The following is a 24,639-nucleotide window of genomic DNA, read 5'->3' on the forward strand; positions in this document are numbered from 1 at the left end:
TACAGCCAAAATGGCAGAAAAGTATTCAATATATGATTATTGTAATAAAAGATGATTTGCATATCACTGATGACTCATCTGTCCCTGACACAAGGGTACACATGTTTAAGGGGAAGAAAGCTGAGGTAAATTTCCCTCCTCTCATGATGAAAAAGAGCGGGTATCTCCAGACAAGAAACAAAGAATTCTCAGGGAGTTTCCTTTCCCTACTAGGGCCAGGATACGATGGGAATCTTCCCCTAGGGTGTCACGTTTGCCCAAAAGGTAGCCCTGACATAACAGCTATCCTCAGGGATCCTGCAGATAGCGTGCACATTCTGGTACACTACTCAGACCGGCGATTGTGTCGGCATGGGTTTATAGCGCTGTGGCAGCGTGGACAGGTACCTTATCAGCAGAGATTGAGACCCTAGTATGTATAAATATATATTAAAGATGCTGTCTTAAGATATATATATATATATATATATATATATATATATATATATATATATATATATATATATATAAAACATGCCCAAAGAGACATGAGTCTACTGGGTCCTAGCGTCAAAGCTATGTCGATTTCTGCTTGACGTGTCCTGAAGAATATGCAATGGACAGATGATGCCGACTTAAGAGGCTTATGGAAGGCTGAGGATTGTGTGGAGAAGGGTTCTCGGACCTGGTCTCCACAGCTATAGCTAGTAATTCTGATAGTTTGTCTTATATTCCTGCACAGCCTAGGAAAGCACGACATTATCAAATGCAGCCTTTCAAACAAAGAAACAAGAAAGTCCGAGGTGCGTCCTTTCTTGCCAGAGGCAGGGGTAGAGGAAAGAAGCTGCACAACACAGCTAGTTCCCAGGAACAGAAGTCCTCCCCGGCCTCTACAAAATCCACCGCATGTCGCTGGGGCTCCACAGGCGGGGCTAGGCCCGGTGGGGGCACGCCTTCGTAAGTTCAGCCACAAGTGGGTTCACTCCCTGTTAGATCCCTGGGCAATAGATATTGTGTCTCAGGGATACAGGCTGGACTTTGAGGAGATGCCCCCTCACCGACTGCCTTGCCGGCTTCCCCCCACGAGAGGGAAACAGTGTTAACTGCAATTCACAAATTGTATCTTCAACAGGTGGTGGTCAAGGTTCCCCTCCTTCAACAAGGAGGGGGTTATTATTCGACCATGTTGTAGTCCCGAAACCGGACGGTTCGGTCAGACCCATATTGAATTTAAAATCCCTGAACATATACCTGAAAAGGTTCAAGTTCAAGATGGAATCGCTAAGAGCGGTCATTGCAAGCCTGAAAGGGGGAGATTTTATGGTGACTCTGGACATAAAGGATGTATACCTTCATGTCCCCATTTATCCACCTCATCAAGCGTACCTCAGAATTGCGGTACAGGATTGTCATTACCAATTTCAGACGTTGCCGTTTGGTCTCTCCACGGCCCCGAGAATATTCACCAAGGTAATGGCGGAAATGATGGTGCTCCTGCGGAAGCAAGGTGTCACTATTATCCCGTACTTGGACAATCTCCTCATAAAAGCGAGATCAAGAGAGCAGTTGCTGAACAGCGTATCACTTTCTCTGGAAGTGTAACGGCAACACGGCTGGATTCTATATATTCCAAAGTCGCAGTTGGTTCCTACAGCTCATCTGCCTCTCCTAGGCATGATCCTAGACACAGACCAGAAAAGGGTTTATCTCCCGATAGAGAGAGCTCAGGAGCTCATGACACTGGTCAGGAATCTATTAAAACCAAAACAGGTGTCAGTGCATCACTGCACTCGAGTCCTGGGAAGGATGGTGGCATCATACGAGGCCATTCCCTTCGGCAGGTTCCATGCGAGGACCTTCCAATGGGACTTACTGGACAAGTGGTCCGGATCACATCTTCAGATGCATCGGTTAATCACCCTATCCCTCAGGGCCAGGGTGTCTCTCCTGTGGTGGCTGCAGAGTGCTCACCTTCTCGAAGGTCGCAGATTCTGCATTCAGGACTGGGTCCTGGTGACCACGGATGCAAGCCTCCGAGGGTGGGGGGCAGTCACACAGGGAAGAAATTTCCAAGGGCTGTGGTCAAGTCAGGAGACTTGCCTTCACATCAACATCCTGGAACTAAGGAACTAAATTGACACATAACAGCAGCGTTCAATCGAAGTGAAAAAGAAGGAAAACAGAAGCACACCAATCAAACAAAACAAAGAAAACTGAAGAACTAATAACAAATGTGAGTCACTTACTCCTCAGATCACTCACCTCCTGATTGTTGCATCTGATTAAATAGCACAGAACAACCTTACTTGGACATTTAAAAAAACGTCCATTTCACCTACAAATGCTTGTATCTGTATTATTGTAATTTTGTTTTTTAAGCACAGCTGCACCAATGCAATTTTACCTGCAAACAACTAAAAAATCTAACATAATTACCATTGCTTCTTAAACCTCTCACAATCCTTTCATTTCTTACACTCCAAATACATTTCTGCACCCACTTTATCTACGCCTTTATCTCATTTCATACTAAATCTACACCCCTTGAGCCTACACTGCTTTTCTCACCTGCATTTCTGTAATTCTTCTGCGCGGATTCCCTTACAGTCTCCTCTCCTACTTCCACTTTCCCTCAACCTATTTACCTACTTAACACTATGTCAAGGCTTTCTTATACTCCCCACATCACTCAGTGTCTACCTAATAATGTATCTTTATCCTTCCCCACTAGTCTCCTACACCTCCTCCTCTCTCCCCTCCTCTGTCTCCCCTCCATCCCTCTGTTTCCTTCCCCCACCTTTCCTGTTACCCCACTATCATTCACCTCTGCCCCATGGTCCTGCTACCCCACAACTCAGCCCTGCTCCCTCTCTCCCTTCCCTGTCACCTCCCCACACCCCCATCCACATCACACTGACCTCCCTCCCTGCCCACCTCCTGCAGTTTCCCCTCCTAGCTCAGGCACCCGTACCATCACTACTCTCTCATCATCCCTGCCCTCAAAGTTAATCCCACCTCATCGCTACAGCAACCCTGAAAATCTCATTCACATCTCTCCCACTAACTCATACCCCCTATCCTGTGCCCTCTGGAATGCCAGATCTGTTTGTAACAAACTGGTCCCCACTCATGACCTTTTCATTTCCAACTCCCTCCACCTACTAGCCATTACTGAAACTTGGATTACGCCCTCTGACACTACTTCTGCTGCTGCTCTCTCTGCTGGGGGCCTCACATTCACACCCCCCCCCCCCCCCCCGACCTGGGGGTCGCCATGGGGGTGGTGTTGGGGTCCTTTTACCTTCTAGTTACTCCTACCAACTCATACCACCAGAACCATCCCTTATATTCTCTACATTTGAGGTCCACGCCATACGCCTCTTCCAACCAGTCCATCTTAGAGTAGCTGTCATTTACCGCCCCCCTGGCACTGCTTCCAAATTCATCGACAACTTTGCTTCCTGGCTTCCTCACTTCCTCTCTTCTGACATTCCCACCATTATCCTAGGCGATTTCAACATCCCTATTGACATCCCCACACAATCCCCTGCCTCTAAACTCCTTAACCTCACCTCTTCACTTGGTCTCTCCCAGTGGACCTCCTCACCCTCCCATGTGAATGGGAGCTCACTGGATCTGGTCTTCACTCACCGCTGTGATATTTCTGATTTTTCCAACTCCCCATTTCCCCTCTCTGACCACCACCTGCTCTCCTTTAACCTATCTCTCTCGACTTCCCCATCTCTACCTCCTAAGGCTACCATCACTAAGCGTAACATTGAAGCTATTGACACCACATTCCTTTCCTCCCTGTTTGACTCACTTCTCTCTCCTATTCACTCTCTCTCATGCCCTGAACAAGCCACTTCCACATACAATGCTTCCTTACTTCTGCTCTTGACTCTGTTGCTCCACCAACCACTATTTACCCTCGCAAATTAACACCTCAACCCTGGCACACCAAATGCACCAGATATCTGCAAAAATGCTCACGTACTGCTGAGCGACACTGGAGGAAATCACGCTCTAAGGCAGACTTCCTCCATTTCAAACTTATGCTCTCATCCTTCAGTGCTGCCCTTTCTCTTGCTAAACAGTCATACTTCAAGAACCTCATCTCCTCCCAGTCTTCCAACCCCCGGCGCCTCTTTGCCACTCTCAACTCACTTCTCTGCCCACCTCCACCTCGTCTCCCTTCCTCACCCTCTGCTCTTGACTTTGCCACTTACTTCACATCCAAAATTGACTCCATACGTCAGGACATCACATCACACCAGACCATCAGTAACCAGCCTTCTCCCATCCCTTACCAACCCTCCCCATCCCTCGCACCAACTCTGTCATCTTTCTCCCATGCATCTGGAGAGGAAGTTATGGCCCTCATTCGTTCCTGTCCCCTCACCACCTCCCCACTTGACCCTATCCCCTCCTGCCTCCTCTGCTACCTCTCTTCTTCTGCTTGTTCCCATCTTTCCCACCTTCTCAATCTCTCCCTCTCATCAGGCACTATCCCCTCTGCCTTCAAGCACGCACTCATCTCTCCTATTCTTATAAAACCTACCCTTGATCCAAACACTCTCTCCAACTACCGACCCATCTCTCTCCTCCCTTTTGCCTCCAAACTCCTTGAGCGTATTGTCTACAACCGCCTTACTTCCTTTCTTTCCTCACACTCACTGCTTGACCCATTCCAGTCTGGCTTCCGTCCTCTCCACTCCACTGAAACTGCCCTCACAAAAGTATGCAATGACCTCCATGCTGCTAAATCTAAGGGACACTACTCTCTACTTATTCTACTTGATCTCTCTGCTGCTTTTGACACTGTGGACCATCCTCTCCTACTGTAAATCCTTCACTCCATTGGTCTGCGTGACACTGCCCTCTCTTGGTTGTCGTCCTACCTTTCTGACCGTTCATTCTCTGTCTCCTCTCATGACTCCACCTCCCCCTCACTTCCACTAACTGTAGGGGTACCCCAAGGTTATGTCCTTGGTCCTCTTCTCTTCTCTCTCTATACGTCCTCACTAGGTAAGCTCGTTAGTTCTTTTGGTTTCCAATATCATCTCTATGCTGATGACACTCAAATCTATATTTCCTCTCCAGACCTCTCCCCTGCTCTCCTCACTCGTATCTCCAACTGTCTCTCTGCTATCTCTTCCTGGATGTCCCAGCGCTTTCTTAAACTTAACATGTCTTAGACCGAGCTGATCATCTTGCCTCCCTCCCGCATAACCTCACCTCCTATAATCTCATTATCTATTGATGGCACTACTATCTCCTCTACCCCCCAAGTGCGCTGTCTTGGAGTAATCCTTGACTTCTCCCTCTCCTTCAAACCACACATTCAGCACCTCTCACAAACCTGCCGTTTTGATCTAAAAAATATTTCCAGGATCAGACCCTTTCTGACCCAGGATGCTACTAAGACTCTTATCCACTCACTTGTCATCTCCAGACTGGACTACTGTAATCTCCTCCTGACTGGCATTCCTGACAAATACCTCTCTCCACTCCAATCTATCCTCAGTGCTGCTACCCGGCTCATTTTCCTCACCAAACGCACTACGTCCACCTCTCCTCTCTTACTAGACCTTCACTGGCTCCCCTTCCCTTTCAGAATCCATTTCAAGCTTCTCACACTTGCTTACAAAGCCCTCACCCACTCCTCTCCCATCTACATCTCTGATCTTATCTCGCTTTACACTCCCACCCGTCCTCTTCACTCTGCTAATGCTCGCCGACTCTCCTGCCTACGGATTACTTCCTCCCTCTCCTACCTCCAAGATTTTTCACGTGCTGCACCACTTCTCTGGAATTCCCTACCTCTCCCCCTCAGACTCTCCACCTCTCTACAAAACTTCAAACGGGCTCTCAAGACCCACTTCTTCACCAAACCCAGCCAAATCTCATCCTAACGCTCTCTATGTACCCCATCTGTCTCACCCCTGTCTGTCTACCCCTCCCCTTTAGAATGTAAGCTCTCACGAGCAGGGCCCTCTTCCCTCATGTACTTACCCTTTTCTTACTTTAATAATTTTCAGCTGCACCAAATCCAGCAGTTTTCTGCCATCTGATACTTATTCCAGTGTCATCTGCTGATGTAGCTATGTTTATTTACCCTGTACTTGTGCTATATTGTCGTCAACTGTAAGTTGCTGTTTTCCTGTTTGATTATTTGTTTATGTACTCTGTAGTTGGGCGCTGCGGAACCCTTGTGGCGCCATATAAATAAAGGATAATAATAATAAGAGCCATATACAACGCCCTACGTCAAGCGGAGTCCCTGCTTCGCGACCAACCGGTTCTGATTCAGTCAGACATCACCGCAGTGGCTCATGTAAACCGCCAAGGCGGCACAAGGAGCAGGGTAGCGATGGTAGAAGCCACCAGAATTCTTTGCTGGGCGGAGAATCACGTAAGCGCACTGTCAGCAGTGTTCATTCCGGGAGTGGACAACTGGGAAGCAGATTTCCTCAGCAGGCACGACCTCCACCCGGGAGAATAGGGACTTCATCAAGAAGTCTTCACGCAGATTGCAAGTCGGTGGGAACTGCCACAGGTGGACATGATGGCATCCCGCCTCAACAAAAAGCTGCAGAGATATTGCGCCAGGTCTAGAGACCCTCAGGCGATAGCTGTGGACGCACTGGTGGCACCGTGGGTGTTCCAGTCGGTCTATGTATTTCCTCCTCTTCATCTCATAACCAAGGTGCTGAGAGTCATAAGAAAAAGAGGAGTGAGAACAATACTCATTGTTCCGGATTGGCCAAGAAGGACTTGGTATTCAGATCTTCAAGAAATGCTCACAGAGGACCCGTGGCCTCTGCCTCTAAGACAGGACTTGTGCAACAGGGGCCCTGTCTGTTCCAAGACTTACCGCGGCTGCGTATGACGGCATGGCAGTTGAACGCCGGATCCTAGCAGAAAAAGGCATTCCGGATGAGGTCATTCCTACGCTGATAGAGGCTAGGAAGGATGTGACGGCTCAACATTATCACCGTATATGGCGAAAATATGTGGCTTGGTGTGAGGCCAGGAATGCCCCTACGGAGTAATTCCAGCTGGGCCGTTTTCTTCACTTCCTACAGTCGGGAGTGACTTTGGGCCTTAAATTGGGTTCCATTACGGTTCAGATTTCGGCCTTATCCATTTTCTTTCAAAAAGAACTGGCTTCTCTGCCTGAAGTTCAGACGTTTGTAAAGGGAGGGCTGCATATTGAGCCCCCTTTTGTGCCTCCAGTGGCACCTTGGGATCTTAACGTGGTGTTGAGTTTCCTGAAATCACACTGGTTTGAACCACTCAAAACGGTGGAAGTAAAGTATCTCACGTGGAAGGTGGTCATGCTATTAGCCTTGGCTTCGGCTAGGCGTGTGTCAGAATTGGCGGCTTTGTCACATAAAAGCCCTTATATGGTTTTCCATGCGGATAGAGCAGAATTGCGAACCCGCCCACAATTTCTGCCGAAAGTGGTTTCATCCTTTCATATAAACCAACCTATTGTGGTGCCTGTGGCTTTTACTGACTTGGAGGATTCCGAGTCACTGGATGTGGTCGGGGCTTTGAAGGTTTATGTAGCCAGAACGGCTAAGGTCAGAAAAACAGAATCTTTGTTTATCCTGTATGCTTCCAACAAGCTTGGGGCGCCTGCTTCAAAGCAAACTATTGCTCGCTGGATCTGTAGTACGATTCAGCAGGCTCATTCTGCGGCTGGGTTGCTGCTGCCTAAATCAGTTAAGGCCCATTCCACAAGGATGGTGGGCTCTTCTTGGGCGGCTGCCCGAGGGGTCTCGGCATTACAGCTTTGCCGAGCGGCTACTTGGTCAGGTTCAAACACCTTTGCAAAGTCTACAAGTTTGATACCCTGGCTGAGGAGGACCTTGTGTTTGCTCATTCGGTGCTGCAGAGTCATCCGCACTCTCCCGCCCGTTTGGGAGCTTTGGTATAATCCCCATGGTCCTTACGGAGTCCCCAGCATCCACTAGGACGTTAGAGAAAATAAGATTTTACTTACCGGTAAATCAATTTCTCGTAGTCCGTAGTGTATGCTGGGCGCCCGTCCCAAGTGCGGACTTCTTCTGCAATGCTTGTATATAGTTCTTGCTAAAATAAGGGTTATGTTATAGTTGCATCAGAGTTTATCTGATGCTCTGTGATTGTTCATACTGTTAACTGGGTAAAGTTATCACAAGTTATACGGTGTGATTGGTGTGGCTGGTATGAGTCTTACCCTGGATTCCCAAAATCCTTTCCTTGTACTGTCAGCTCTTCCGGGCACAGTTTCTCTAACTGAGGTCTGGAGGAGGGACATAGAGGGAGGAGCCAGAGCACACCAGAATCTAAATTCTTTCTTAAAGTGCCCATGTCTCCTGCGGAGCCCGTCTATTCCCCATGGTCCTTACGGAGTCCCCAGCATCCAGTACGGACTACGAGAAATAGATTTACCGGTAAGTAAAATCTTATTTTTCCCCATTTAATTGGTAGATTGCATGTTTATTCTTAGTCCCAAAGTGCATAACTTCACATTTTTCCACATTAAACCTCATACACCATTTCATTGCCCAAACTTTCAGTTTAAATAAATCGCTCTGCAGAGACTCCACATCCACATCTGTCTTGTTTACCCTACATATTTTAGTATCATCTGCAAAAATTGACACTGTGCTTTCTAGTTCTTCTCCTAAATCAGTAATAAATATTTTAAACAATAGTGGCCCCAGCACAGAACCATGCGGTATTCCACTAATTACTTTAGCCCAGGTGGAAAACATCCCATTAATCACCACTCACTGTTCCCTGTTATCAAGCCAATTACTCGCCCATGTAAAAATAACTCCTATACCAAGCTCCCTTAATTTGAAAGTCAGCCTCCTGTGAGGTACTGTGTCGAAAGCTTTTTCAAAGTCTAGATAAACCACATCAACTGCGGTACCCTGGTCGAGATTGGCGCTTACTATCTCATAGAAGTTAATCAAATTAGTTTGGCATGACCTATTTCTCATAAAACCATTCTGGTTCTTATTAATAGCAGTTCTCTAAGTAGTCCTGTATGCTGTCCCTTAGTATACTTTCTAATAGTTTCCCCGCTATTGATGTCAGACTAACCCGTCTATAGTTACCAGGATGAAGTTTAATACCTTTTTAAATATTGGGACCACATCCGCTATACGCCATTCATTTGGTACCATGCCTGATCTAAGTGACTCAGTGAAAATCAGATACAGGGGCCTTGCAATTTCAGCATTTAGCTCCATCAGAACCATAGGATGTAGGCCAGGCCTGGCCAACCTGTGGCTCTCCAGATGTTGTGAAACTACACATCCCAGCATGCCCTGCCACAGTTTTAGCCTTCCCTAATAGCAAAACTGTAGCAAAGCATGATGGGACTTGTAGTTTTACAACAGCAGGAGAGCCACAGGTTGGCCAGGCCTGATGTAGGCCATCTAGAACAGGAGATCTATTAGTCTTAAAAATGTTTTAATTGTTCACGGGCTACTTCCTCAGACAGATAAGTATTAAGTAATGGGTCTTTATCAATACTAGTGTTATTGTTACTCACTAATCCCACAATCTGGCCCTCTCTAGTAAACACTGATGAGAAAAATTTGTTCAGTATTTTAACTTTTTCTGTGTCGTCATTTATCAGGAATTCCCAGTTCGCTTTTTAATGGTACTATATTCTCTTTTTTTTTTTTTTTGCCTCTTACCATTTATGTACTTAAAGAGTTTTAGGGTTAGTTTACTCTCCTTAGCGATTTGCTTTTAGTTTTCTATTTTAGCTGCTCTTATTTCCTTTTTGCATTTTTTGTTACATTCCTTGTAGTACTAAATTGACTCCGCCTTCCCGTCTGATTTGAAAGCTTTGAATACTCACCTCTTTTTATCCATTTCTTCCATAACCTTTTTGTTTAACCACATTGGTTTGAATTTAATACTCTTATTGTTACTGCCCTGCATATAGGAACTGTGTCTCTCCTGTACCTGACCCATATCTTATCTGTGTCCTGCTCCGTATCTTCCCATCTGTGTACTTCTTCCTGTCCATGGCAGCCTCATCCTGTCTCGCTAACTACTTTTGGCATCTACCACGTGCGTGATTCCCGCATGCTGCTTCCTCTTCAGTCACCGTAGTCTGGTGCCTCACCGTTTATTCTTTTGCACCTGTAGAGCACAGCTTTCCCCAGTAATGTCACCAGCCTCATGCCTTGCCCGGCGGGGACAGTCCCCAGCCTCACAGCAGGCTGCTTAGAATTGCTGCCGCAATTCAACACGCCATGACATGGTTAGTTTACACGGTAGTCATGGTTACATCCGTGATTATCTGAATCCATTCTATTCTTAATCCCATATACCTTATGCGTGGATGCAGATGATGACACCTCTAAATACTGCAATAAACAACCTCATAAATACAATATATTATAAACCTCAAAAATCTGTATAAAAAATACATATAAAATACTAAACAAATACATGACATTACAAGTAATAAGCTTTATATTAATAAAGGTCAACTGAGATTACCCATAAAATGGATTTTTACTATGATGATACTTGGGTGGATCAATTTATTTCAAGGAATGATCCATATATATTAGTATAGGTCTTAATTTGGACACTAATTGACTAATTAACTTCCTATATATACCATGCAGAAAGGGGGGGGGGGGTGTAACCTTCTGACTATCAGCAGGGCAGGAAACTGCAGGATTGGATGTAGACAGTGTTTTAACAAGAGTGGTAAGCATGGCATTGTATATGGATTGAATATATCTGTATGATAATTGGAATAAGCTCTAGACACCTTGGGTGTTGAATGTTTGCTGAGGGATCCTTTGGATGCATGCTGGGGAGAGAACTCATCACCTACCTGTTTCCTGCACATTTGGGATTGTTTCAGTGGACTCATTTATATAGTTTCACACGTTGTTTTTTTGTATATTGTCTTTATACAACGACTCATTGAGGATAATATCCACATATTGTGAAGAATGTGAGGACATTGGAAAGCGCTACTGATTTGTCAGTACGCGTCCTGAGAAACCCAACATGTTTTTCTTTTTGAGTTCCCACTGCAATTCTCGAGTAAAATACGCACTATAAAGCGTAAATGTGGCATATGAAGCTCTTATGCTTGGCACAGAGCTGAATACGGTAACTAAACATCTACTTTGCCAAATATACCCCTGTTGCGTATTTATTAGAATTTCCCTAAAAATAATGGTAATTAGACTGTGTGTAAATAAAAGCTGAAACATCACATAACCCAAGATTAATAGAAGCCATACAGATAATGTATATTTACCAAACAACATATTTTATGCTATCATGTTTCCCAAGTAAACATAAATTCAAAGACCACTCATACAAATTTATATTTGTGCTTTCTTCATACTGCTTTGACAACAAGTTACGGTCTTCTGCAGAGCTTATTATTTAGACGGGATGTTTTTCAGCTCCGGGATTCCACAGAGCAGTTTGAAGAATATTACAGACAGAAACTGCGTTACCAGCAGCACCTAGAACAGAAGGAGCAGCAGAGGCAGCTCTACCAACAAATGCTGTTTGAGGGTGGAGTCAACCAAGTAGAGGACGCAGAGCAACCCCAGAATCTCACAGAGCAGTTTCTCAATAGGTACTAATAAAAACTATTCTGAAGATCCCACATATGCATGGTGAAGGTTTAACCACAGTAGAGTATATACAATATATAATGCATGGAAAATCTAATATTTTCTTTAAAGATGTTGTGGATCGGTAACTGGAGAGAGAGGATACTTGAGGGGTAAACGTGTGCACTAATTCTTTGCTGTATGTTTTAAAGCAGTTAAAAAGTGCCCTCAGGATAGGATGCACATCTCTGCAGCTCCAGAGAGTTTTCTTCAATTTCTTTTTAACTTTTATTATTTCTTTTTCATCCACTAGGGGTCACTGGAGTACTCTTGGGATATGGACGGCTTAGCAGAAGCAAAGGTACTGAATATTTAAATTTAGAACTCTCCACCCCTCCATATCCCACAGTACCTCAGTGTACGACCTCAGTGTTTTTTCTGTGCTCAAAGCACTAACATCGGCTTGTGGGAGTTCCCACACTTTGTGGAAGATTTTATTAATTTTTCATTTTTACTTTTTCCTTTTTACTTTTTTCAATAGCACATCCCTTCCCAGTTTCTGGAAAAACATGGGTCCGGGATAGTGCCGCTGCACGGGCAGCGCATGGCGTGTCGGTCCTCACAAAGAGCACCCTCACAGTCACAGGCAGCCCACTGCTCCTGCAACAGCTGGACGGAGCTTACACATAGAAGCCCCGTCGCAGCCATGACTGGAGAGCTGGATCGCAGCCATGACTGGAGAGCTGGACGGAGCTTACACATAGAAGCCCCGTCGCAGCCATGACTGGAGAGCTGGACGGAGCTTACACATAGAAGCCCCGTCGCAGCCATGACTGGAGAGCTGGATCGCAGCCATGACTGGAGAGCTGGACGGAGCTTACACATAGAAGCCCCGTCGCAGCCATGACTGGAGAGCTGGATCGCAGCCATGACTGGAGAGCTGGACGGAGCTTACACATAGAAGCCCCGTCGCAGCCATGACTGGAGAGCTGGACGGAGCTTACACATAGAAGCCCCGTCGCAGCCATGATCGGAAGATACAGAGCAAGTTAGGCTGGGGAACGGGGCGGTCAGCGCAGGCTGCCGCCCCGCTATGTGGGTCAGTTTTGTTATGCCGCTCCCGCCGCTCATACATCCGCCCGCCACAGCGCCCAGCCGCTACGTCTGGCAGCCCCAGCCGCTCCATACGGCAGCCGCTCCGTCCGGCCGTCCCAGCCGCTACGTCCGGCCGTCGGTTGCCAGCGCTAAGAGGGTGACAACCGGGCCGCCGCTCCGTCCGGCCGCCCAGCACCATCCACCCGCAGACGCTCCGTCAGTTGCCAGCGCTAAGAGGGTGACAACCGGCCCGCCGCTCCGTCCGGCCGCCCAGCACCGTCCACCCGCAGACGCTCCGTCAGTTGCCAGCGCTAAGAGGCAACCGGGCCGCTCCTGGCGACCTCCGCTGCTCTGCAAGAAGGCCTCCCTGCAAGTCTTCCCGGGCTTCCCGCTGAGACACAGCGTTACAGGGAGTACGGGGGGAAGGGGGGCGGTGGAATCTGGCGGATTACAGCGGCAAGGGTATGTAAAATACCTATATATACAGCAGCCACAGTTTATGTATATGGAGCTATATATATGTGACATGTATTCACTGTATAATAGGCTATTGAGCTTATATTAATGACGGTGATTATCACTGTAAATAGGCTATTGAGCTTATATTAACAATGGAGGCATGTATTGTAACCTGTCCTGTGAGTTTCACTGTATAATAGGCTATTGAGCCTATATTAATGTCTGTGATTATCACTGTATAATAGGCTATTGAGCCTATATATATTTATTCATAGAGCATGTGTTGTACCCTGCCTGTAATTATCACTGTATAATAGGCTATATTAACACTGAAACAATTGTAACTTGTTCTGTGATTATCAGGGTCAGCATGGCAAAGGGGCCATTTTAACCATGCTTCCTGTTGTTTTCCAGTTTGTAATTCCGGAACATTCCTGCCCTACATCTCTAAGCCACCAGAGGCGCAGGGGTGTTAGTGGGAATTTTGGTTCGGGTTTCACATAGGCTGCCCATGTGAACTGCTTTTCAGCCATAAATAGATATATATGACACACCTTCAGATAATAACTTTACTAAGTCGTGCAAGTGTCTGTCCGTTGCCTATTGTGTTGTCTGTCTGCATAGGGATTAAGGCTCCAGCGCAGACTAAAAATACTTTTAAACAATGTCTAGACATAAATCTACCACATGTTCACTATGTTTTGTAGGTTCAGGATCCCAGATCCTATGTTAAGCATTGGCAATTCAAATTAAACTCCGCTCGACAGGAGCGGTAACATCGGAGTCTCGGAAGTTACTCCGCCAGCTCTAACGAAGGACAGTCTTTCCAAAGGTCCAATTTCCCTTTGGGTACCAGGGTGTTTATTTAACTGGTCTTATAATTTAATGCAGTCGGACGATTCTATGTCAAATCTCACAGCGATAACTACGAGTGAGAAGGGTACATTAGACCAGCACTCAGATAGTGCGGGATTTTGACAACCATGCATTGCTAATAACCAGTGAGTCAATGTCTCAATTTTTACAGAGACTAAGTAGACTCTAACAACTATTTAACCGTTTCCACATCTAAATGGGACAATCCGCCATTGGTGAATTCGTCTGTGTCAAACATTATAAAGACCCAAGATACATTTGGGTCACTAGACTCTATGTATGGAAACAATGACGATCACTGTTAATGAGAAGCTGCAGAGTATATCTGTAAAGCTTCTGCTAACGCCTGTAACCTCGATTCTCACTTTTCATCGTCGCTAGTTTCAGCACGACAAGGCCAGAAGTTGTTTGGTCCTAAATTTGATATTCAGGCCATTGCCGCCTCCAGTATCAAAACGGAAATACTTTGGTCCGGCGTTTAATCCCTTTAGACTTCAGTCTTTTCAAGGCTGTGGTACAAAAACAGTCACGCCTTGTAACGACAGGACGCTAAAGTCAACAAGCCAGTGGCTTGACGGCCTCTTAGGCCATCTCCATTTTCCAATTGTGGAAGCGCGTCTTTACACGTTACATTGGCTGGGTTTCCAGACATCAACTCATGGATGTATCCGCTATTTACAGATTAAAAGACAAGACTGCCTCTGTCGGACGAAATTAGGCGTTTTGGCAGGTTGCCATTCAGTCTCTGCTGGTTTCAGCTGTTTTTATTTCCAGGCCTGGTACACCAACAGAGTCAGGGTTACTTATTCCCCTCTGTTTGGGGTAACGAAGCCGGAGGGCTCCGTCGCAGTCTCAATCAGCAAGTCACTTACTGCAGTTTGAAAATGGATTTTCTGCGGTTAGTATTTGCATATTGGGAGCCACAAAATTGCATAATTGCGCTTGATCTTCACAATGCGTATTTACCCATTCCAGTTTGGTCACCGCATCACAGGTTCTAGCGTTTTGCAATACGCCACAACCATTAACCATTTCAGGTTCTACCGTTTGGCCTCTTGTCAACGCCTCGGGTATTCACCAAAGTGATGTTGGTGATGACAGCTCATCTCAGAGCCCTGGCAGTGACAATCGTTCCATACTTAGACGATCTGCTCATAAGAACTCTGTCTCAACAGAGGTTCCTCTTACTTGCGCTACTAACGTACACCACGGTGGCAGGCTCAAGTTCAAAAACAATCGCATCTAATTCCGTCTGAACGACTTCAATTCCTAGGTATGATTATAAATACGGTAAATCAAAGAGATTTACCTACTACACCAGAAAGAACACATTATACCATCTAGTACAATTAGTGCAAAAGCCACGCACACTAGCGGTACATTGGTGTATTCGCCTATTGGGAACAATGATGTGTTTTCGAAGCGCTTTAGTTTGCCGGGTTTCACTCGCGTTTCCCACAGGGCGGTGAGGGTGTCTATACTCTGGACAACAGTCTCAGAGGTTGAGGAGTTGTAGTTAAAAAGGTCAGCGACAGGGGTTCTAAAACGGATCACGACAGATTGCTGTCTATAAATGTCCGCGAACTCCGTGCAATTTACAATGCACTACATGCTTCGTTTTCAGTCTGTCCAAGTGCAGTCAGACAACGCAACGGGAGTTGCATATACAACAACCAGAGAGGATAGCTCGAATCCTCAATTGGCCAGAACACCATAAGGTGATGTTGTCGATCATTCCGGGAGTGGACATCGGTTAGACAGATGATCTCACCCGTCGGGATTTTCATCCAGAAAACTGGGCATGAAATCCAGAGGTGTTTCACATGTGGATCCACAGGTGGGGTTACCCTCAGGTGTACATGATGGCATCTCGCCACAATTACAAACGCTCAGTATGTGTACAGAACGACAGATCACAAGGGCAGTGGCGGTGGAGGCTCTCACATTCGCGTGGTTGTACAGCCTCGTGTATCTGGCTCCACAGTTTTCCGCTGCTCTCTCCGTTGCTAAAACGGATCATAAGACAGTTCGTCACAGTCATACTAGTGATATCTCATGGGTTTCGGAGAGCTTGCTTCTCGAATCTCCAAGGAATACTCGCACACGATCTTTGCCCGCTCATAATACGTCCAACCTGTTACAACAGGGACCGTTCATTTACCCCTATTTACCTATGTACCGTGGCTGCGGTTGACGGGGTGGTGGTTCAGACCGCCCTCTTAAGAAAAGACATAGGGCATTACAGTATCGGTTATACCAACCATGTTACGAGCTAGGAAGCCGCTTACGGCAGCTCATTATTACAAAATTTGGTGTGTCTATATAGGTGGGTGTGAAGCTCGGAAGTTTCCGACATCATCTTTCAAGTTACCCGTATTCTGGTATTTTACAGACGGGGTGGGATGGAGAACTGCGTTTATCTACACTGAGGGTGCAGGTATCTGTATGGTCAATTTATTTTCAAAGACGTTTGACTCTATTGCGTCAGTACACACTTTTTTACAAGGTGTCATCAGAGTGCAGCCTCCATTTATCCCACCTACAGGGCCATGCGACTTGAAGCTGGGTTCAGTTGTCTTACAGTTTTCATATTTTGAACCCTTACAACAAATGGGGATTAAGTTTCTCACTTGGAAAACGTTTTTTCTTCTAGCCTTAGCTTCGGCAAGGGTTTTGTTTTCACATTTGGGTGCCTTGTATTCCAAGCCACCGTATTTGGGTTTCCTCATGACAGAGCGGAACTTCGGACGAATTCCGATTTCTTATTTTTCACATCAATAAACCAATAGTGTTTCCTGTGTTGACAGCACATTCTATAATTCTGAATGTGGTACGCGCATTACGCGTTTATATGTCCCGAACGTCTACAGTTCGTAATACGGATACGTTGTTTGTTCTCTATGATGCTGCCAACTGGGGTTAGCCAGTTTCTCAGCAGACATTATCCAGTTGGATAAAACTGACTACAAGTCAGGCTTACCTTAAGGCTAAGTTACAGTCGCCTAGGTCAGTAATAGCTCATCCCACAGGTCCTGTGGGAATGTCATGACCAGCTGGTCGTGGAGCTTCTACGACGCGGCTACGCGTTTACGCGTTTTGAAACGTTTGCGGCATCAGCATCTAGCTTTGGCCGCCTACTGTTACAGGTGTCAAACAGCTCTCCCGCCCACGAGGGAAGCTTTGGTACGTCCCAAGAGTACTCCAGTGACCCCTAGTGGATGAAAAAGAAAATAGGATTTTGGTACTTACCAGGTAAATCCTTTTCTTTGAATCCATAGGGGGCACTGGACGCCCACCCAGAGCAGTTTTACCTGGGTTGTATTAAGCTCAGAGGAGCTTATGGTAACACATTTTCACCGATTGGTTCAAGTTATAAAGGTCTATCGGTTATGGTGTCAACTGTTTAGTTGACAGTAACGTTATGTGTCAACTTTGTTGTTGTCCGTTATGTTATAGGAATTCTCCATTGTCAACCTCTCTATAGTTCCTGTTCGCTCAGTAAAAAACACTGAGGTCGTACACTGAGGTACTCTGGGATATGGAGGGGTGGAGAGTTCTAAATTTAAATATTCAGTGCCTTTGTTTCTGCTAAGCCGTCCATATCCCAAGAGTACTCCAGTGCCCCCTATGGATTCAAAGAAAAGGATTTACCTGGTAAGTACCAAAATCCTATTTTTCGGTGTGCTGTTTGGGCAACAGCATACCTGCACCCTGGGAGTTAGGATGGGGGATGGTCACCAGCCTTGCAAAGTATCGGAGCCGCTTCCCCGCTGCAGGACCACCGTCCTGAGAGGTTGTTTGTTCAGCGGGGCACTGCGCCTTAGCTGTTGCTATCGCAGCACGCCGCACACCCCTTACATATGCCTGAAGGTGACGTCTGTGGTGAGTACAAACCCGGAGGCCCCGCTAGGGGGGGTCCCCCGGTTCACAGTGTGGCTGAAAGCAGGCTCAACATATGGGACCCTCCTGGGGGGGACCCGCTAGACCCCCCTGTGTAAACTGGCTTGGAATAGCTTAAACTAGCACTTGTGTGATGTTTTTAAGCAGAATAGGAGACTTTGCCAGTATAAAAATCACTGTAGCTCCGGTGCCATTAGTGTTTCACTGTGTTATAGTTAGCTGACAGTCTCACTGGGGCTGTACAGCAGGGGTGTGCTGGTGTCTGTCTGTGTGTACCTCACATATAGTTAGGGCAGGCTTGATCAGTGTTACTGTCTGTGTGTATGTAATTGTGATTTACAAGCTATGCAGTGTCTGCCACACCAGATTCTCTCCCTTATTATCTGATTCTGTTTCATGTGAACAATGCAGCCAATCTTCACGAATCAGTGAGGGGGCTGGGGGAGAGTGTTAAGGGCTCTTAAGACTATGATGTTTGATATGTCATCACAACTCACTGCTAATTTTCAGAAAACTCAGCTACTACAACAGGCTGTTGCAGATTTAGCTGCTAGGGCAGATGTTACAGAGCCCCACCGTCTCTAGCTCGGGACCACAAAAGCGTGGTTAACCCTCTCTACTCTCTGATTCAGATGAGGAAATACAGGAGGATGGGGATGACTTAGATCCCGTTAGTGGGGATTCCACTTCTGCTCAGGGTATTGAACCCCTCATTCTGGCTATACTGGACGTGTTAAAGCTCCATCTAGAGGACGCTGCGTCACAGCAATCGTTTTTCTTTACACAAAACAAGCCTAATGTCACTTTCCCTGATTCTGCAGAGTTAGATGATCTATTTAAATTAGCCTGGAAAAATCCAGACAAAATATACCAAGTGTCAAAAAGATTTTTGCACACTTTCCCATTTGCTCCTGCAGGTAGGAAATTCTGTGAAGAACCACAGGGGGTTGACGTATAAGTCTCTCGACTGTCTAAAAAGGAGGTGCTGCCTGCCCCGGGCTCCTTTACCATATAGGACCCTGGGGACAGAAAAATAGAGACTACACTAAAGTCTATCTACACGGCAGCTGGTGTATCGCAGTGGCCGATCATAGCGGGTGGCTGGATGACCCATGCCATTCACACGTGGGCTTCTCAAATTCAGGAGGGCCTCTCCGGGGATATGCCTCTGGTCACTACGGTGACTCTCCTTAAGCACATTCAGGACACTGCACGCGTCCTGTTTGACTCTCTCAAGGAGATGGGCAATATTAATGCTAGGACTTCTGCCATGGTAGTGTCGGCGCGCAGGGCTTTGTGGTTGTGTCAGTGGATAGCGGACACAGAATCCAAGTGCAGCGTGGAATCCCTCCCCTTTTCTGGGGAATGGCTCTTTGGGGTGGGTTGAGTTGGATACGTGGATTTCCAAAGTTACTCTGGGGAAATCCACGTTTCTTCCCTCGGGGGACCTGCCGGCTAGGCGTCCCTACCCGGGGCCGTCTGTGCAGTCTTTTCGGTCTAACAGATTTTGATCTAGGGCCAGAGGTGCCTCCAATGCGATTAGAGGCACCAGAGGTAAGTCAAAAAGACCTGCAACCACCGGTTTTCAGGAACAGAGCACCAGTTCTGCTTCCACAAAGTCCTCACCATGACTGTGCCCACCCACTCCGAGGAGATCTCGAGGTGGGAGCTCAACTGCGTCACTTCAGCCGCATCTGGGAAAGCTCCTGCCAGGATACCTGGGTAAAGGACCTCATTTCTCAGGGTTACAGGCTGAAGTTCGACGGTGCTCCTCCCCAACGATTTTTCAAATCAAGCTTGCCAGCTTATGAGGATACGCAAGTTACGTTGCAACAGGCCATCCGAAAGTTGGTCCAGTCCCACGTCATTGTTCCAGTACCAATACCACAACAAGGCAGGGGTTATTACTCAAACCTGTTTGTGGTACCGAAGCTGGACGGCTCGGTAAGGCCCATTTTGAATCTAAAGTCCTTGAACCCTTACCTAAAGGTTTTCAAGTTCAAAATGGAATCCCTGAGGGCAGTGATTGTGGGCCTGGAAGAACAGGAATTCCTGGTTTCCTTGGATATCAAGGACGTCTAACTTCATATTCCAATTTGGCCACCTCATCAGGCTTATCTGAGGTTTGCCCTTCTGGACGATCACTACCAGTTCCAGGCACTACCCTTTGGCCTGTCCACAGCTCCGAGGGTATTCACAAAGGTGATGGCGGAGATGATGTTCCAACTCCGGGTCCAGGGGGTCAGTGTTGTCCCTTACCTGGATGATCTTCTGATAAAACCAAGATCCAGGGAGCTTTTATTGCTCCATATCGACCACACTATCCAACTTCTGTCACGCCATGGGTGGATTCTCAATCTACTGAAGTGCCACCTGGAGCCAACTTCTGATCCTGGGGATGTTACTGGATACGGTGGTCCAGAAGGTGTTATTCCCGGAGGACAAAGCGAGAACACTTCAGGAGATGGTCTGCATGGTGCTCCCACCTGCTCGAGTGTCCATCCATCTTTGCATCAGATTGTTGGGGAAGATGGTCGCCTCATACGAGGCGATCCAATATGGGAGGTTCCGTGCCAGAACATTTCAATTGGTTCTCCTGAGCAAGCGGTCCGCATCACATCTACAGATGCACCGGATGATTCGGCTGTCACCTCAGGCCAAGATTTCCCTCCTTTGGTGGCTGCAGTCCTTCAATCTCCTGGAAGGCCGGAGTTTTGGGATCCAGGATTGGACCCTCCTCACGATGGATGTGGGTCTGAGAGGATGGGGAGCTGTCACCCAAGGGGCGCAGTTCCAGGGCAGGTGGTCAGCCCATGAAGCCCTCCTTCCGATCAACATTCTGGAACTTCGGGCGATCTACAGTGCTCTGCTTCAGGCCTCTCCTCTGCTCACGGATCACGCGATCCAAGTTCAGTCGGACAACACCACAGCGGTGGCATACATCAATCAGCAAGGAGGGACAAAAAGCAGAGCCTGCATGCGAGAGGTGTCAAAGATACTCCTCTGGGCGGAAAGAGATGCAAGAGCAATGTCTGCAATCTTCATTCCGGGTTTGGACAACTGGGAAGCGGACTGCCTGAGTCGTCACGATCTCCACCCATGGGAGTGGGAACTCCACCATCGGGTGTTCCAGCAGATCATCCACAGGTGGGGCGGTCCACAGATAGACATCGTCTCAACAAAAATCTTCAATGGTATTGCTCACGAACCAGGGGGCAGTGGATGCACTGACTTCACATTGGCCTTACCGGCTGGTCTACCTGTTTCCTCCGATTCCGTTGCTCCCAGGTGTGCTCTAGCGAATCAGAAATCAAGGCGTCCAGGAAATTCTGATTGCCCTGGATTGGCCTCGGAGGGCGTGGTACGTGGATCTTCTGGACATGTCCGTCAAAGACCCTTGGCCTCTACCACTAAGAAGCGATCTTCTTCAACAGGGACCGTTCGTCTACCCAGACTGACGGCAACTTTGTTTGACGGCATTGAGGTTAAGCAGAACATCCTAGCTCACAAGGGCCTTTCCAACAAGGTTATTGCTACCATGGTTCAGGCCAGGAAACCTGTTACGTCAAAACACTATCATCATATCTGGAGAAGATATGTCTCTTGGTGAATGGAACGCACGTATCTGCCTGCAGAGTTCCACTTGGGGCGTTTCTTAAATTTCCTGCAGGCTGGTGTGGATAAGGGCTTACGTCTGGGTTCCATTAAGGTCCAGATTTCAGTTCTCTTAATTTTCTCTCAGAAGAAATTTGCAGTGTTGCCAGAAGTTCAGACCTCCTTGCAAGGGGTACTCCACATACAACCTCCTTTTGTGCTACCTACGGCACCCTGGAATTTGAATGTGGTGTTGGATTTTCTACAGTCCTCCTGGTTTGAACCTCTGACAACGGTAGAAGACAAGTACCTCACGTGGAAGACGGTGATGTTACTGGCCCTGGCTTCTGGTAGGCATGTCTCAGAATTGGGGGCCTTATCGTGTAAAAGTCCATACTTGGTCTTTTACGAGGACAGAGTGGAGCTCCGCACTAGGCAGCAGTTCCTGCCGAAGGTTGTTTCTGCGTTTCACTTGAATCAACCTATTGTGGTTCTGGTAATTCTGCTCCTCCAGAAACATTGGATGCTGTGCGAGCCTTGAAGGTCTATGTCAGGCGAACGGCTTGGATCAGAAAGACGGATTCCTTGTTCGTCCTCTATGATGCGCAGAAAAAGGGTTGTCCTGCTTCGAAGCAGTCCATTGCTCGTTGGCTTAGGCTTACTATCCAACAGGCCTATGTGTCGGCAGCCCTACCTGTTCCTAAGTCTCTGAAGGCCCATTCTACAAGATCGGTGGGCCGAGACTCCTGGGCGGCTGCCCATGGAGTCTCGGCCTTGCAACTATGCCGGGCTGCTACCTGGTCGGGTAAGAAAACTTTTGTAAAGTTCTACAAGTTTGATACCCTGGCCAAAGAGGATTCCCAGTTTGGGCAGACGGTGCTGCAGCAGTCTTCGCACATTCCCGCCCGTTCTGGAAGCTTTGGGACGTCCCTATCATACCAAGTCTCCCCAATATCCCTTATGGATGCTAGAGAAAATAGGATCTTCATTACCTACCGGTAAATCCTTTTCTCGTAGTCCATAAGAGATATTGGGCACCCGCCTCAGTGCGTTGACTTTTCTGCGGGTTCTCTTTTCTGTGGTTACCTGTTCAGCTGTTGCTGGTAGTTGTATGTTAGTGGTGTGCTGGTATATAAATCTCACAATCTCACAAACCTTGTTGTTATGTTCCTTCTCTCATATTTGTCCTTTCTCCTTCGGGCACTGTTTCTCTAGCATCCATAAGGGATATTGGGGACAGATTAGTACGATGGGTATAGACGGGTCCAAAGGAGCCAGTACACTTTACATTTCTTCAACTGGGTGTGCTGACTCCTCCCCTCTATGCCTCCTCCTACAGCTCAGTTTTGAAAAAAGAGCCCTCAGCAGAGGATGCACACTCTGCAAGCTCCAGAGTTTTTCTTCAATTTCTTTTTAAAAGTTTTATTTCTTTCGGTGTGCTGTTTGGGCAACAGCATACCTGCACCGTGGAAGTTAGGGGGGACTCTGTCTCCGGCCTCTTGAGGTGCAGAGTCGTTTCCCCACTGCAGGACAACCATCCTGAGGGGCTGTTTTTCAGCGGGGCATGGCGCCTTGGCTGTCGCAGCCGCACACCCCTTACGCTGTCTGAAGGTGATCATCGGTGGTGAGTACCAACCGGGGTCCCCCGGTTTTACTGTGTGGCTGAAAGCGCAGGTGTGGCGTGCAGTTCCCTCCTGGGGGTTACCCGCTATAGTGCCTGTGTGAGAGTGGCTAAATATAGTAAACCAAGCATTTATGTGAGGTTGTACATATTGGGAGACATGGCCAGCGGAGCTACACAAGAGCCGGCTCAGCGGGATTTTGGCACCTTCCTCTACATAGCAGCAGCAGCCTCCACTGCTCCTTCAAACAGTACCTGGATCTCTGGTACCGGGTGTAGAGGGGGAGAGCCGCTATACTAGTGCACAATAACATCCCTCTGAGGGATTTTGTCATATTACACTCTCACTGTGTTTACACATAAAAACGCTGACAGCCTCACTGGGGCTGTGAGGCACTGGGTGAGTTGGGGTCCTTTCTCCTGTGTCTCCTCTCACATGCAATAGGACAGGCTTGCAATATATCAATATCAGGCTGTGTAGTATGTGTATTATACTTGTTTTTCTGATTCACAATGGTAAAACAGAAGTCGCCATGCAGTGTATGTAATGCTAGATTCTCTCCTAGTTCATATGGCTCAATATCATGTGAGCAGTGTAGTCAGCCATCTCGGAATGCTGATTTCAATGTGGGGGAGAGTCCAGAGCCCTCCTGGTTGGGGTCTATCAAAAATATGATGTCTGATATGTCCTCTCAGCTCACTGCAAATGCAAATAAGACTCAGAAACTGCAAGAAGCAAAGGCAAGTCTAGCTGCTAAACATCCCCCCCTGTCTACTACAGGTGCACAAAAACGTGCTCTGCCTGCACTCCAATCAGATACTGATGATGATATACAGGATGATGGGGATGATGTGGACCTCATAAGTGGGGATTCCACCCCTACCAAGGGTATTGAACCCCTCATATTGGCTATTAGGGATGTGTTAAAGCTCCTCTGGAGGATGCTATTTCTCATATGTCCTAGAGGATGCTGGGGTCACTTCAAGAACCATGGGGTATAGAGGGGATCTGCAGGAGACATGGGCACTTTAAGACTTTCAAATGGTGTGACCTGGCTCCTCCCTCTATGCCCCTCCGCCAGACTCCAGTTTAGAATCTGTGCCCAGGCAGACGCACACTGAGGAGTTCTACTGAGTTTCTCTGAAAAGACTTTGTTAGGTTTTTTATTTTCAGGGAGCACTGCTGGCAACAGTCTCCCTGCTTCGTGGGACTTAGGGGAGAGAAGTCAGACCTACTTCTGTGAGTTTAAAGGCTCTGCTTCTTTGGCTACAGGACACCATTAGCTCCTGAGAGTTTGGAACACTAGGTACTCCTAGGGGTTCATTCCCAGAGCCCGCCGTCACCCGCCTTGCAGAGCCAGAAGTCAGAAGACAGGTGAGTAGAAGAAGCAAAGAAGACTTCAGTGATGGCCTTTGAGGTACCGCACAGCGATCACACGCTGCGCGCCATGCTCCCACACACAGTGGCACTACAGGGTGCAGGTCACGCGCGCGGGGGGGGCGCGC

The 24,639-nt window shown here is 47.3% G+C and overlaps 1 protein-coding gene across 4 annotated transcripts in view; it reads left to right on the forward strand.

The window, feature by feature from the left end:
• The window catches only part of WDR47 (WD repeat domain 47), a 207,650-nt gene that overhangs the window by 104,150 nt on the left and 78,861 nt on the right, over positions 1-24,639 (forward strand). For all 4 annotated transcript variants that reach the window (XM_063940149.1, XM_063940146.1, XM_063940148.1 and 1 more), the window contains one exon: positions 11,433-11,611. In XM_063940149.1, coding sequence (XP_063796219.1) covers positions 11,433-11,611 — 179 coding nt within the window. The remainder of the gene's footprint in view (positions 1-11,432; positions 11,612-24,639) is intronic.

Source organism: Pseudophryne corroboree, chromosome 9 (genome assembly GCF_028390025.1).
Source record: "Pseudophryne corroboree isolate aPseCor3 chromosome 9, aPseCor3.hap2, whole genome shotgun sequence".
NCBI lineage: Eukaryota > Metazoa > Chordata > Amphibia > Anura > Myobatrachidae > Pseudophryne > Pseudophryne corroboree.